General features: G+C 39.0%; 3 protein-coding genes and 1 long non-coding RNA gene across 8 annotated transcripts; 2 read left to right on the top strand and 2 right to left on the bottom strand.

The window, feature by feature from the left end:
• Positions 1-833: 833 nt before the first annotated feature.
• On the top strand, positions 834-2,303 carry LOC116932237. 5 transcript variants are annotated; one of them, XR_006652083.1, is made up of 7 exons: positions 834-1,038; positions 1,224-1,373; positions 1,434-1,654; positions 1,745-1,875; positions 1,958-2,007; positions 2,070-2,174; positions 2,255-2,303. It is a non-coding gene; the product is annotated as an uncharacterized LOC116932237 (long non-coding RNA). The 5 variants fall into 5 exon arrangements; XR_004399401.2 differs by having other exon boundaries at positions 1,224-1,363; positions 1,434-1,668; XR_004399399.2 differs by having other exon boundaries at positions 1,224-1,363; positions 1,716-1,875.
• Positions 2,304-3,149: 846 nt separating this feature from the next.
• On the bottom strand, positions 3,150-5,722 carry LOC116934893. Its single transcript, XM_045180113.1, has 4 exons — positions 5,219-5,722; positions 4,388-5,164; positions 3,893-4,009; positions 3,150-3,816 (listed from the first exon to the last, which is right to left on the bottom strand). Exons 2-4 carry the CDS (start codon positions 4,467-4,469, stop codon positions 3,596-3,598), a joined length of 420 nt encoding a protein of 139 aa, XP_045036048.1. The 5' UTR covers positions 4,470-5,164; positions 5,219-5,722; the 3' UTR covers positions 3,150-3,595.
• A 150-nt stretch (positions 5,723-5,872) lies between these two features.
• LOC116934894 (ATP synthase subunit alpha, mitochondrial) lies at positions 5,873-9,032 on the bottom strand. The gene is made up of 9 exons (XM_032942322.2): positions 8,878-9,032; positions 8,309-8,431; positions 8,141-8,254; positions 7,846-8,042; positions 7,649-7,792; positions 7,236-7,474; positions 6,949-7,178; positions 6,471-6,780; positions 5,873-6,291 (listed from the first exon to the last, which is right to left on the bottom strand). Exons 1-9 carry the CDS (start codon positions 8,935-8,937, stop codon positions 6,059-6,061), a joined length of 1,650 nt encoding a protein of 549 aa, XP_032798213.2. The 5' UTR covers positions 8,938-9,032; the 3' UTR covers positions 5,873-6,058.
• Positions 9,033-9,588: 556 nt separating this feature from the next.
• Positions 9,589-14,563, top strand: LOC116934895 (treslin). The gene is made up of 11 exons (XM_032942323.2): positions 9,589-10,598; positions 10,685-10,841; positions 10,939-11,273; positions 11,332-11,845; positions 11,903-12,031; positions 12,114-12,241; positions 12,305-12,511; positions 12,580-12,686; positions 12,763-12,921; positions 12,986-13,093; positions 13,162-14,563. Exons 1-11 carry the CDS (start codon positions 9,700-9,702, stop codon positions 14,499-14,501), a joined length of 4,083 nt encoding a protein of 1,360 aa, XP_032798214.2. The 5' UTR covers positions 9,589-9,699; the 3' UTR covers positions 14,502-14,563.
• The last annotated feature ends 36 nt before the right edge of the window (positions 14,564-14,599 follow it).

Below are 14,599 nucleotides of genomic sequence, written 5' to 3' on the forward strand. Positions count from 1 at the left end.
TTCCAGCACCGCATCAACTTACACAGAACTAAGTATGTCGATCATTGAAGGCAATGGCTAACATCAACATCATTCGATCGTCCCTATAGGGATTCTTGCGAAACTGCCTGTCGCACTACATGTCGCACAGTATGATCATGGTATAATCAAAATTGACCGCCAATTTCGATTAACTAAGTGGTTTCCTCGTTAAATTAGCCAATTTAAAAATAAACGAAAATAAAGTACTGTTACCAGCCCAACTTTATATTTTTTTGTTTACGTAAAGTTAAAAAAAAAAAACTTTAAGGCCAATTGAAGAATAAACTTGATTTCCGTGATTATCATTCAATTCTGAATTGAAATCACGTATTTTAAGCGAAAGTTGAAATTTGACCAAAAATAGAAAAGTGGGAATGGTATAGCCTTCACACTTTTGTCAAAATCTGCGAAAAATGACATCTCATGAAATTCGACAAAAATCACACGGCATAATCCAAATTGAATGTTGATTTCGATTAAGTTGTTGGTTTTCTCGTTAAACCACCTGTTAAAGAAAAACGAAAAACAAGTGCTGCCCTTTAAAAAATTAGTTTTTTGGGTTTTTCTGATTCCATGGTAAAGTTTTATTGAATTCCAAGTCAAATTTCTAAGCCGATTTTTTGTACAAAAACGGTTTTTAAATGTCGAGCTTAATTAACCAGTAAAACTAGATATCTACAATCATCAATAGATGGCTTGTTTAGTGGATCGTCTGCAGCAGAAATATATGGTTCATATATGTTTTTCACTCCTTTATCGGCTGAGTAGGGTTGGGACCGAAGCGGCTGTTGCGCTTTGTTACAACACCGCTAGGGTGTCAACCCTGACGCACGGCAACGTCCTTGACGCGTCGTATGCCCAATCCACAAACCACAAGTCTTTTTTTTGTTACTGGTTGTCTGCTGAATGTAGTTTGTGTTCTGTATTAATATATTAAACATTCTCTTGGTTACAACACTAAAATTTGCCACTTTTTTGAGCTAACCTGAGAGACTTCTTTTTACTATTATTTCCAAGGTACACTCAATTGTTGTTTGAAGGTGGATTATCACCAGATATCCTCTGAATCATGGTATAATAGGTTGATATGGTATGGTTAATATGGTTCTCAACCTATTATACCATGTGTTGAATGGTACAATGTGTTTGCCTGTTATTTCTTTCAGTTCAATTTTCTGTCACATAATGTTTTCATTCTCCAGGTACGCACACTATCAACACCCTTACAGTGTGCTTCATAAATACATCAACCCCTGAGATAACATTATTGTTGGAAATTGTGTTTTTGTTCTCCACTTTTATTATCCACATGGTATTTTCACACTACTTCATTACCATCATGGTAATTCTTGGTATGTCAGTTGTTTGAGTTTTGTTAGAATAATTTTTTGGGAATTTTTACCCTACTTTAGGAAAACCAGGTGTGACATTCTATCATCCTGGAAAAAGGATTAGAATCCCTTTTATTTTCCAGAATTTCTAGAACTGGAAATTTTCCAAAGATTCGTTAAAGCTGATAATTGTCAACAGGCACACTCTGAGTAGAAAGAAAACGTGGTTTGCCTTAACATTTTATCATCCTGGAAAAAGGATTCTGGAAATTGATGATTTCTAATATACAGCTGGTTTTCAGGTTTATTTTTACATGTACAAAATAGATCTGCATTAATGTTGTTTTGCTTTCACATAAGCAGATAACGAGTTTAATATATTTACATTTCAGAATGAGCTTCCAATTTGAAGTTGTGAGTGTTTTATGGGATTATGGATTCCTTCTTTGAAAACCAAATTATTTACTTCTATAAATGGATTTTGAAGTATCATACATGTGTTATTATGTACTCAATGATGCAGGTAGCATTGTGTGCTGCATAATCTTCTTACTTTATGGAATCAGTTCATTTAATTGTAACCTATTTTTTTATTCAAAATTTAGATCTTCGCGAAGCCTTTAATTGACGTTATACTAAAAAATTCCCATGGAAGGTATTTGTTACAGACAGATAGATATTCAGAATTTTTAACTGAACATCTTTTTAAATCTTCAGGAAGTTCTTTCAGGATCTGTTATCGACCGTCTATGTTATGCAGTAATTGGATCTGCAGTTTAGTTGGAAACTTTAACTTAGAAATGTGCCCAGCTTAGAATTTATGTAAGACAAGTTTCTTAATTTGCTTCAAGGATTGTTTTACATTGATATGTGTTTTTTTTTTTTTTTTTTTTACAACCTAGATAAAAGATTATATTTGAGTGGAAAAAGTTCCTGGTTGAGACAGGAGATCAAAAAAATGATACTGTTTAGAAGGACGACCGGCAATTTCAAGATTAATTTATTTCCTTCCACACTATAGTATTTATATATTTCTTAAAAATTGAATTGCATATCTGGGCTCCCTTCTTTTCTGTGGCCCCGTTTCCCCTTGACTCGTAATAAGCCCGTAGGGGGTCATGCCCCTACTGTGATCAGCAGTAAAGGTTGTGAGTGCGCTGTCCGGAAAGGGGACGTGGGGGTCCTCAAGTTCTATGATATCATTGGAGGGCGAAGAGGCTACCCACAAATCCGAATTAACGGTTAATCGCTCACGTAAAAACTTGTCCGAATCCTTCTATCCTCTTCCGGCTTCTCTTAGCCACGCACCGGGTAATCTCCCCGGTGGTTCAATTCAGTTAAATTTTTTGTACACCCATGTTGTACCAAAAATAAAATAAAGAAATTAAAAACAAAAATTGTGTTTTGTCAAAATTTTTTTCGTTGCAAATATTGGTACTTTGCTCTCAAATAATTCGTTTGAATCTTCTCGCTTGCTGAGTTACTAAATGACAATCCGTTCAAACTCTTAGATTTTTTAGAACTTGCCCGCCCTAGCTGGGAATCGAACCTCAGACATTTAGATTGCCAGTCAAGCTCTTAATCAATATGCCCTTAGAGCCTTATTAAAAAGCTGTCGACATTTGTTGGCATATCTACTAAGGCACTACAAACAAGGTTATTAAGGAAGAAAATGCTTCCATCAGCATGTTAAACTTGGATTAATGGTAAAGCATTGGACTGAAGTACTGGTGGTCATGGGTTCGATCCCCATCCAAGTTCCTACATGTATTCACGCAAATAAATTCAAAACTGAAATATCTGTAAAAGTATTTATTGTCCCACCATCCACCCACAAATCCACCACAAACTTTTACATTTTACAATAAAACACAATACAAAACATACATAAATAAAACTAACCCGTTGGCTGCCACGCCACTAAATCTACATTAGCTACATCGCTATCGAAAGGATAGCGACCAAGGGGGACTTGTCCGAAGACAAGTCTGGGCTGATATGATGATGAAAGCCATTATGGGAATGCACACCCCAGGCAACCATCACCACATCGACAAGAGGGAAGTCCCTACTGGTGCATTGCCTCGACGATCGACTTTGAGCCACACGGCTTGTGCAACTGTCCCACCCATGGCATATAGACCATTGGGCAGAACAGCGCTGCCGGACCCTAACAAGCTTTAAAAAAAGGGGATCAAAGTGGGTGGCAGCCAACGGATTAATTAACACTACACAATTACATTTTACAAAATACAACGATACCACAAAGACGAGGCGATGCGATGCGAAAAGCGAAGACGGGGCGACGGACGAAGCGAAGACGGGGCGACGGACGAAGCGAAGACGGGACGACGGACGGAGCGAAGACGGGGCGAAGCGAAGATGTGGCGACGGGTGAAGCCAAGACTGGGCGACGGGCGAGGCGAAGACATGTGGTGGCTGTTAAGGTAGAAATAAAAGGAGGCTGCGAAAAGATTGTTTGCTAACCGTTTACTACACAATAAAGAGGAACTGTCTGCTGTTACTGGATTGAAACTTACATGAGATGATGAGTGGGCAAAGATTATAGAATGATATCAGGTATTCCAATCCATTGATTTTGCATTGCTGGTGATCTTCCTTCGAGGGCAGCATTTTTTTCATTTTTGATACATCAGCTAGAAATAAAAGCACAAACATGCCAATTCAATTCTGATTGCAAAAATATAAGTCTAATACCACACCCACTAATTCAAAATCCTGCCACTTAGTAGGGTAAGTAGAAATGACGAGAAGATTGTTGAAATTGTTATGGTTAATGGTTTGCAACACAATATGTGGTGGACATTTCAGATCAAAACTGACAGGATATGATGAATGAGTGAAGAGTAGCAAAATGATGTTATTGTCATGATTATATTCCAACTGATATAGTTTGTGTAATTTCTAACTTTTTCTCACGGTTAGTATCTTTTGCTATTTAGATTTCACCAACTACTTCTGAAAAGCAGAATGATAGCTATTAGATTTTGAGTTCTGAAATTTATGTCTAATACCTCTCAACGTGCAATAGAATAGCATGATGGGAATGTAAAAGTAATAGTTTGGATCTGGCAGCTGGCAATGCCAGCCTGGCATTGCTGATCACAAGTTTACCCGTTGCACACAAAATAATCCACTTGATTTTTCTCACTCCAAAAACACAGGAAAGAATGAAAAACTCTCAATAATTGAAATCACATCATTTAATTTTATCAAACTTATCACTGGAATGTAACATAGTTCACAAATATTCGAACATAGGTTTCACTGTCACACTGACAGAGGCACACTCACGCCATCTGTTATCCTAATTTACAACCAACGCGAGTTGTAAAAGGAATTGCTCAACTTCAAAGACATGGGACAAATGACACCAGAAAATCAATGGGCAGTCGTATAAAACAGCAAATAACTAGGGAAATAGTATATGTACACATGTGATTGTTTTTTAAAGGCGTTTTTATTGGCTGCAATGATCTCGCCGGTTTCTGCCGTGTGTGTGGTCTTTCAGCAGTGTGTCCGGAGTATTACTGCTGTATCAATTCATGGTTGGAAGTTGACTGAAGTCTAACTCGTAAAAATCCAGTTCGCTGAGTCACGGCAGTCAAATTCTGTCGTTCATTAGAGAATAAATCATCAACTTCAAGCCACTGCCGTACTTTTTCCATTTGGATTTCTTCTTTCCTAGTTACGCTTCAGACTACTGTTTGTAAATAAGATAGGATTCTCCAGTCTCTTCAAAGACTTCCCGTACTTAAGGATATCCGCATACATCAGTGTCATTGACCTAACTAGAAAAAAACTGATTTCAACATGTGGCTAAGGAAACTAATTCGTAAGATTACCTTCTTAGGATCTTGCCAATACTCTGGACACAAAATGAAGTGGCTTGCAGCATCTTCGGTTACTGGGATTACTGAGTCACATAACATCGTCGGCTTTGATGAGGTTTGGAAGATTGAGTCGAGGGACATGGCTTTCGTATTTGTTGGTAAATGGCTCCATGTGTCAGATTGCATTACTGGCCGTAATAGCGATGCCGCAAGTGATGCACGAGACAGTTAATATCGCCTACCGCATGTGCTTCGTCCTCAGTTTATGTGAAACGTAAATTTGTTAGCGGCATGCGGACAGTGGACCCCCCGACATTGTTCCCCCACTATTTGGAATGGGGGGCTGGTGTCGGTGAAGCACACGACACCAGCCCCGGAAATGTTACACGATATTTTCCTCTACATTCATGAAAAACTAGGCCAGATGACTTCTCACGCTATATTGGATACATTCACGTGGTTACACCTGCCAGCTGAATTATACGTGTTAACTCGTAAAACAATATAACCGTAAAAAATGAAAGACGAATCGGGAGTAAATACGCTTCTATTTGTTGCAACCGTGTCCTCTCAATAATTCTTCGAAAACCGAAGGACAATTGTTCTTTATTTTTTTTTTATCAATTCAATCACCTGATAGAACTATTAATAACCATTTATATCATCAATATTTTGATGACTTTAATTGTTTTCTCTTTTACATACACGTTTTCCTCGACTCGGGTCGAGTTCTATCAGTGCACTACAAAAATGAGGGAAAAAAATGTACACGTAATTGGGTGTTGATGACGATAACCTCGTTTTTCTGTTACTAAACCCAATGTTTTGTTAATGGGTCGCTGTTTCTCCCTTTTAAGCTTGGAAAGTGGCTAAAAATTCGGTGACGATCTTCTTCAGCTTGGCATCTGTCTCATCGGTAATCTTTCCGTCTTTCGCGATCGAGGACAAAACATCAGCATGAGATGTCTTGATGTGCTGCAAGAACTCCTTTTCGAAGGCAGTGATCTTGGATGGGTCAAGTTTGTCCAAGTATCCTCGCACACCACAGTAGATGACAGGGACCTGCTCTTCAATAGCCATGGGAACTACAAACAAACGAAACAGTGAGAACCAGAGCAAGAGCGCAAATTACGTGAACAGGAATTGTAGAAGGTTCAGATAATATGCAGCTTATGATTTTGTTTTCATGATAATCAAACGGTAACTCTTTTTCATCACTAATTTGTTCAACTTTTGTATGTGACTACTTCAGCTACGGATTTACCATATTGTCCTTGTTTGAGCAGCTCAGTTAAACGCACACCACGGCTAAGCAGTTGCTGGGTGGATGCATCCAAGTCAGAACCGAACTGGGCAAAAGCAGCAACCTCGCGGTACTGCGCAAGCTCAAGCTTCATGGAGCCGGCAACCTGCTTCATGGCACGGGTCTGGGCAGCCGATCCGACGCGGGACACGGAAAGACCGACGTTAATGGCCGGTCGAATACCTTTGTAAAACAACTCAGTTTCCAAGAAGATCTGACCGTCAGTAATGGAAATAACGTTTGTCGGGATGTACGCAGACACGTCACCAGCCTAAAGAAATTAAAATAACGTAATCAGATTCCAGACATCATAACCACAACGTTTAAGTAACGTGTTGTAGTCAGGTCTTCTTAGAGGTATGACTGCTCATGGGATATGCAGCACATTTGGATGTCATCAGTTCATCTTGGCATCGAGACTCTTTCGTCTTTTACACACCTGTGTCTCAATAACTGGCAACGCAGTCAGGGAACCGCCGCCATGCACTTCGTTCATCTTAGCGGCACGCTCGAGCAAACGGGAGTGCAAGTAGAAGACATCACCAGGATAGGCCTCACGACCGGGAGGACGACGCAACAACAGGGACATTTGACGATAAGCAACGGCTTGCTTAGACAAATCGTCATAGATGATCAAAGCGTGCTTGCCGTTGTCACGGAAATATTCACCTATATATTTGATTGCAAATTTAGAATCCACCATATTCCCGAAAAATTTTCACCTACCCATGGCGCATCCGGAATAGGGTGCCAAAAATTGGAGTGGAGCAGCATCTGAAGCAGTGGCAGCCACGACAATGGTATACTTCATGGCATCAGAATCAGTCAGGCGTTTCACAATCTGAGCGACTGTGGATCGCTTTTGACCGATAGCAACGTAGATACAGTAAAGTTTCTTCTTCTCATCAGCACCATCGTTGAAACGTTTCTGATTGATGATAGCATCGATGGCAATAGCAGTTTTGCTGAAAAATAACATCTGGCTCATAAATTTGGACTTAAGCAAAACTTAGGTTTCAAAATTTTTTTTTATCAGTACCAGAAATCCCTTTCTTTTATTAAAATCAAAAGCAATGCTTCATAATTCTAATTTTCATCCTCGCAATTGTGATGGGACAAAAAGCTAAAATTCAGTTTACCCAGTCTGTCGATCACCGATGATCAACTCTCGCTGTCCACGGCCGATGGGAACGAGAGAATCGACGGCTTTGATACCAGTCTGCATAGGTTCGCGTACAGAGATACGTGGGATGATACCAGGAGCTTTGACACCCACACGGGCGCTGGAAAGAATACGTTAAACTAGGTTATGGCTCTTAACATAGAACGCAAGTACCGTTTCGCTCCAGCCAGCGAGCCTTTGCCATCAATGGGATTACCCAAGGCATCAACGACTCGACCAAGAAGTTCTGCGCCAATGGGAACATCGACGATAGCTCCTGTTCGTTTGACAATGTCTCCTTCCTTGATCAGCTTGTCGTTACCGAATACGACGACACCAACATTATCAGGCTCCAAGTTAAGAGCCATTCCCTAAGACAAAATTAGGGAAATACAAAATTAGGGAAATAAATTAATTTGTTTGCAGCCTAAGTGGTAGAAGTTTACTCTAACTTGGTAATTTCCCTCACCTTGAGACCAGAGGAGAATTCCACCATCTCCTCAGCCTGAATGTTCTTGAGTCCATAAACGCGAGCGATACCATCACCAATGCTGAGAACGCGTCCGGTTTCTTCCAAGTTTTCCTAAAAAGAAATGTTACTTCAAATTCAGTGAGTCTATCACAGAAAAAAGTTCACCTTGGGAGCCGCTCCTAAAATACGCTCTTCCAAGATAGAAGAGATCTCAGCAGCCTTGGTTGTTGGTGTTACATGCAGTTGACGAACAGCAGTCTGGATTGCTGGTAAGGACCTGCGTGCCACCTAGCAATCATTCAAAAGTATACATTAGCCAAAATAGAAGACAACACAAACTTTTTCAGATATAGCTTCATGCAGCCAAGCAGTAATTTTCAAGAGATTCAAATGGTAACTACTGATGACACAATAGGTCTATTGAAGGTAATCCCAAAATGTTAAGTAGAAAAGAAGTACTGACAAATCATTTGGGCATGGACCCTTGAAGATTCAATTTAATTAGATTAACTATTGCTCCTTGTACTGATGAATTTACAGGTGTAAAATTGAGAATTCGATGTACATCGAAAATAATAATTACTGACTACGTTCGTACAAGATGGCGGCTATCACGAACCGGCCGGTAAGCCTCTTTCTTATTCAAGCCGAGAAATCGAACGAGTTTCAGAATATAAAACACCAAAGTTTCTACCATACTACCAAATATTACTTTGTAACACCTAAATGCTTACCTTTGGGACATTTTTAGGCAGCTGGCGCGCAACCGACGAGACCAAACGTGCTGATAGCATTTTCGCGACTCAAGGAAGTATACTGAACTTGAAGACCAGGACAAGTGGAGACGACTAAGAAAAAGATGGATGCCAATCCGGAAGATGTCCATATGTTGTCATTTTCGAATTGCTAGAACATGAAAATTACCAAAACTGCAAAAAATCAAATAATTATGACAGTTTAACAACAAGAATTTTGATTTCAAATATTTTACATATTCCATGAAGAATAATAACTGTAATTCAAAATCATAGAAGAATAAAATGTTAATGAATAACATTTAAAACTGTTAAATCAACAAAGTTTACTAGGTTTTGAACTATAAAAATATATTCTAAATTTATAATACGATATAAGTTTCAGATAAGTCCCACTCCTAGGTGAAAATTTTATTTTTTATTTTACCCAATTAATAATTTAGATCGTGCAATGCTTTGGCTCTCTTTTATGTTCAATCAGCGGGCTATTCGAAGAAGACTCGTTATTTTTGTAGTACCATTGGTTTTTGGTTGATAAAAAAACGTATTATAGAATCACATTACATGAAAATAAAATGAAATTGTCAAGAATAATTTTAATAGTATATTAAATAGAATAAAAAAGGCATTGGTTTTCGAAATTTTTGGAAAAAAAGCGTGCTTTTGTTGCCATACTTGTACTGGCAACGTTGTTAAAGGCGCCTCTAAAATCATCTGAAATTCGGCAGTGAAAAGCGTTTGAATGTTTTCTTTTTAAGCAGTTTGTAATAAATGTGTTGCGTTTTTTATATTACGTGAATTATGGCTATGAGACCAAGCATAATTTTTCTCTTTGATCTAGATTTTCTTTCTATCAGATCCAGTAATAATGTGGTTAATAGTGATGATGATTTCCGTTCACAGTGTATTCATCTTTTACGACACATCGCTCTGAATATTTTGAACTACTTCAGTGAGCAACAAATTAATATTCGGTGGGGCTACCGCTTTTATTCTTCATCGAATTACCATCTTACTAACAAAGCAAGTTTTGTGGACCTTAATGCCTACACGGTGGAGGAGTTTGAAGAAACATTAACTGTTCGTTTTGAACAGAATAATGGATTGACTGATGGAGCATGTTTCAGTCAAATGACTGGAGCTTGTGTTCTCAGTCGAACCCTTCAAGATATTATCTCAGATTATGATTGGAAAGCACCCTCTGATTCCTTGACCCCTACCAGAAAAGGGAAAAAAGCTGGGAAACAGCTTGAGCAGGGATTACAAAATATGGTGTTCATATTTACTGAAGTACCTGCTGATGAAGGAATAAAATCATTTTGTAGATTCAGTGTACAAGATGAACTATCAACTAAATCAATTACAAATGCCATATTGCCTAAAGAGTTGGCAAAACGTTTCCAAGAGTTTCAATTAAGTCTGAATTTCATAGATTTTTCTAACAAAAAGAAGACAATGTTTAGGAAAATTGCAAGTAACTTACGTGGGGCAGTCATTAATGCACAGTTCCTTATCTCACCCTTCAGTTTTAGTCAAATATTGCAAGCGTCATGCTTTACAGAAGATGACACCCCAAAAGAATGTCATTCTTGCCAATCTCTTTCTCTTGGTTCTAAAATAATAGTGTTTATTCTACACCAAGAACCAATCAAGTTCCAAGTTCAGTGCTGGAACCCAGGATGCACAAAATCTAGTCTTTGGTACTGTGTTTTTGTTTTTTCTCTTTTTAAATATGGTTCACCATCCCAGTTTATGCTTACATTATATCTTTCTGTGCTTTGCATAGTTTGGAGGACACAAATATTAACAATACTGTGATCAACTGTAAGGCAGTACAGAAAACATCAGTGCCAGTCGCCAGCTTGTTGAACTATGAATCGTTATATCTACTCACCAGCAATAGCATATTGGTACCGGAGCTTCGCTTTCACAAAATATCATGGGTAACATGACGTACTAACTTAAGGGTTTACATTAAATTTTGTTGTTACTTATTTATTTATTCATTATGTTTTATTTGTTTTGTTTTTTTTCGTATAGATTGGTCAGTTGAATGATCGATTCTGTTGCATTTCACCACTCACTTCACGGACAGCTTCTTTGTTATTCCCATCCTCTGATAACTCCACCTTTCAGTTCTGGGCTGCAAATCTTTTTGAAAGTACAAGCCAGAAAGAAGCAAAATTTTCGTGTACTAGAAATTTTGTCGAAAAACTCGTTGAAGATAATCTTAGTTGCTCACCATACGCTGAACATGTTCCGTCTTCAATTACTAACCAGGACCACAGGTGGTATGTCCGGAGTCATCTCAAAGGAAACTATGTCGAAAAGAAAGGAACTCACCTAGGAATGCATTGGCAAATACTTAAGGACTGGTACATAATCTTAACTTTTTACTCCTTTATTTATTGACCCTAAATTATTTAATATCAGCTTTCAAAATGAAGAAATCCAAGAAGAAGGCATAAAGGAGTTCAATAACAATTCGTTTGATCAACTGTCCCTCCCTATACACCAAAGCGACATATCTGGAGGTGTTTCAGCCAATTGTAACGAGGCTGCAATTAAGAAAATCGGCAGTAATAGGATTCAAAACCTTCGCGCTTCTACTCTTCTACAGAAAAGCCAAGAGGTGCGGGCAAAAAACGATGAAATGGAAAGAGAAAAAATCTACAAAGAGAAGCAAGTAGCAGAAGAAAAGAAGGAGAAAGTATGGAAAGAACTTCAAGTCTACTTGTCAAACCTGCGTTCATCCATCGCGTTTGGGGAAGGTGTAATTCGATTAGTTCCAAATACGGAAAAATTTGATCAACAAAAGATATTAGATAGCTGTCTAAAGCTCAAACACCAGGAGTTTACATCCCAACTTGAAGACTGGCAATTATTGTGCCTAGTGCAGGTGATAGCCAGTACTATCCTTTATGTCTTCGAAGAAAAAACATCATTGGTAAACAATCGCTTATTGACAATAGCAAATGCGTCATACACGTGTAATGTTTAACAGGTACCGGGATATGAAATAATCCAACAAAACTTGATGAAGAAACCTGGAACTGTTAATCGCACAACGCCGAAAGATAGCAAAGTTTTCGAATTCAAGTTTCAAATCATGCTCCGTCTTGAATTGTGTTGGGTAACGTTTAAGTTGGCTGTGGCTTTACACAATGGAAAAATAATCCAACATTGCGTTTTTTCTATGAAAATAAAACAAAAAGGTCGTCCCTTCGTTAATAGGAGAAGAAGAAGATATGCTGCAAGAGACTGTTAGCTTGTTTCAAATGCTTTCAATCCATTCCAATCCTCAAATAATAACAAGTTTTTTTCAGGATGCTTTGATACATAGGTAATGAAACGACCAACGTTAAGTTTGCTAATTTGGCGTCAATAATTTTGTTATTTTCTTCAGTTTTGAAAACATGCTCCCTGAGTTTCTAGTTAATTTGGGTGAAGAATTAAATCAGCCTATTCCGGCCAGCTTGAGTGAGCAGGTGCGACTGAAAACTTCAATTCGGACTCCAAGTCCCGCCCTTAGTTCGAAAGTGCCGTCTGTTCATTCAGTTGCTTCCCAGCAAGAAACAAGTAACAGTCAAAGATCAGTCGCACGCGAATTAAGGTGCAAGTCAAACATTTTGTCTCATTGTGTGCATCCTTAATGTTTAAAATGGCTTTATATAATTACAGGTCGAGAACGCTGTCCAGGCAACCAAGCCTCAATGTTCTTCAGCACAAAAAACAGATTACTCTTCCCAACAAGGTGGAGAAAGTTCCAGTCGCTGCGAAGAAAGAAGGTAAGCCGAAAAAAAAAATATTAAACACTAATTACATTAGTATTTGATCTTCTGATCTTGTTTTTGATACTCGTAGAATCAAATGAAGTGGTTCGAGTACGTCGTAGCTTACAATTTGGTGCGGAGATACCCCTTCAAAAAAATAGAAGTAAATCGCCATGTAAAGGAGCTTCAAGAAAATTGAACACATCGTTCGAACCAATAGCAGAGTTCACGACGCCTAGCAAAGCACCAAGTATTTTCCAACATTATTGCACATTTTGTTCCGACAGCCATTTACTTTTAATTTTTATTTGCAGATGCCATTCTAGCGCCAGAAACGCCATCCCGTCTTCGTAGCGATAATAAAAACAAAAAAACTGATGGCATTCACGTTGTCGGTGAATCACCAGAAATTAAACAAGAAGGTGGGTTTCAAGAATTGCTTGTGCCATAGAACATGACCAAAATTAATTATTCTTTGTCTTCCAAATAGTTTTGCGAAGGAGCCCACGACGATTGGAAGCAGCTATCGCATTGCGCCGACGAGCATCGTTTTACTCTTCGTTGACCTCGGAGTTGAATCCGGAAAAGGGAGCATCGCGGAACTGGTCAAGAGGAGAGAGCCAAGTTTGGTCAGAAAAGGCTAAAGCCAATACCAGCATCCAACCTACAGAAGACATTATTCCACAAGTTGGGCAATCTGCAAGATTTCTCTTCTCCAAGATTCTGTCGAGAAACGACTCCATGCCCACCACTGAGCTCGGTTTTAGTCATCGGGCAACTGTCATCGAATCCGATAACTCACAGCCCATACCATCGCTCGCTACCCCACGAAAGGGTGATTCGACTATGCTTTTACCGCCTTCCACGCCGTCACGTCAGCGGTTAACATTTGGCGAACCAGCAACATCATCAGTGTTGGTCCAGGGCACGCCTCATAAGACGCCAATGAAAACGCCGAAACAAGTGCAGTTTAATTTCAGCTTTCAGCCAGCAACTCCGTCATCAAAGGTTGTCCCCGATCCTAGAAGTATCTTGAAATCGCCCATGTCATTTCAATCGCATGAAAGCAGAACGCCGTGTAAAACTGGCCCTCTTGGTCGGCCTGGACATCAAGTAATCCACTTTTTGGATGACACTAATTTTACGGGTAGACACCAGTTGGAGCTCCATAGTCCTTTGAAAACAGAAGGAAATGAATCAAAGAAAGAAGACAAAGCAGATGGATTTTCGGAGGATGACTCCAGATTATCTCGTGAATCTATTAACGTTCCTTTTATTCAACGTGAAGTACACAAGCTCGATGAAAATACGCTACGACAGAATCAAGAAGTTGAACTTCAATCGCCCGCCAAAGCGGAACGTCCTTCGATCGTTTCGCCGTTGACACTCCGTCGTTCGTCTCGGCATCCACTTTCTTATCAAAATAACCAAGCCAGTAATTTTTATCAACATAACCCCAACTGGTCGGTAGTCAATTATAGACGGCCAAACGTCGAGGGAACTAGTGGTGTTCGACCTTCACCGGATTTTTCGGGACTGGTTAATAACGACGTCAACGAAGATCCATATGAGTTCGAAGAAGAAACCGAAGCGAAACCCAAACGCTTGACGCTTGTAGATTCAAGCTCGCACAAAAGAAAGCTTTTTCAATCGTCTGCTGAAAAGACTCCCATTCCTAAACGACGACGACTCATTCCAAACGCCTCTCCCATCGATGAATTAAAAACAACACCACCTCCTTGTAAGTTTCAAGCACCAAAAGACGGCAGCTTATTCCACTTAGAAAATTCTCCACTTTTGAATTCTATTGAAGCCAAATTTTTAGCTTAGTTATGTTTTGAGAAACTTATGTGTATGAACGTGCAGTTTTCCTCATTAGATTTTAAACAAGAGATGCGTTGTCAACCAGATTTTTGTTTATTCAACGA

Source organism: Daphnia magna, linkage group LG10, assembly GCF_020631705.1.
Source record: "Daphnia magna isolate NIES linkage group LG10, ASM2063170v1.1, whole genome shotgun sequence".
NCBI classification, from domain to species: Eukaryota; Metazoa; Arthropoda; class Branchiopoda; order Diplostraca; family Daphniidae; genus Daphnia; species Daphnia magna.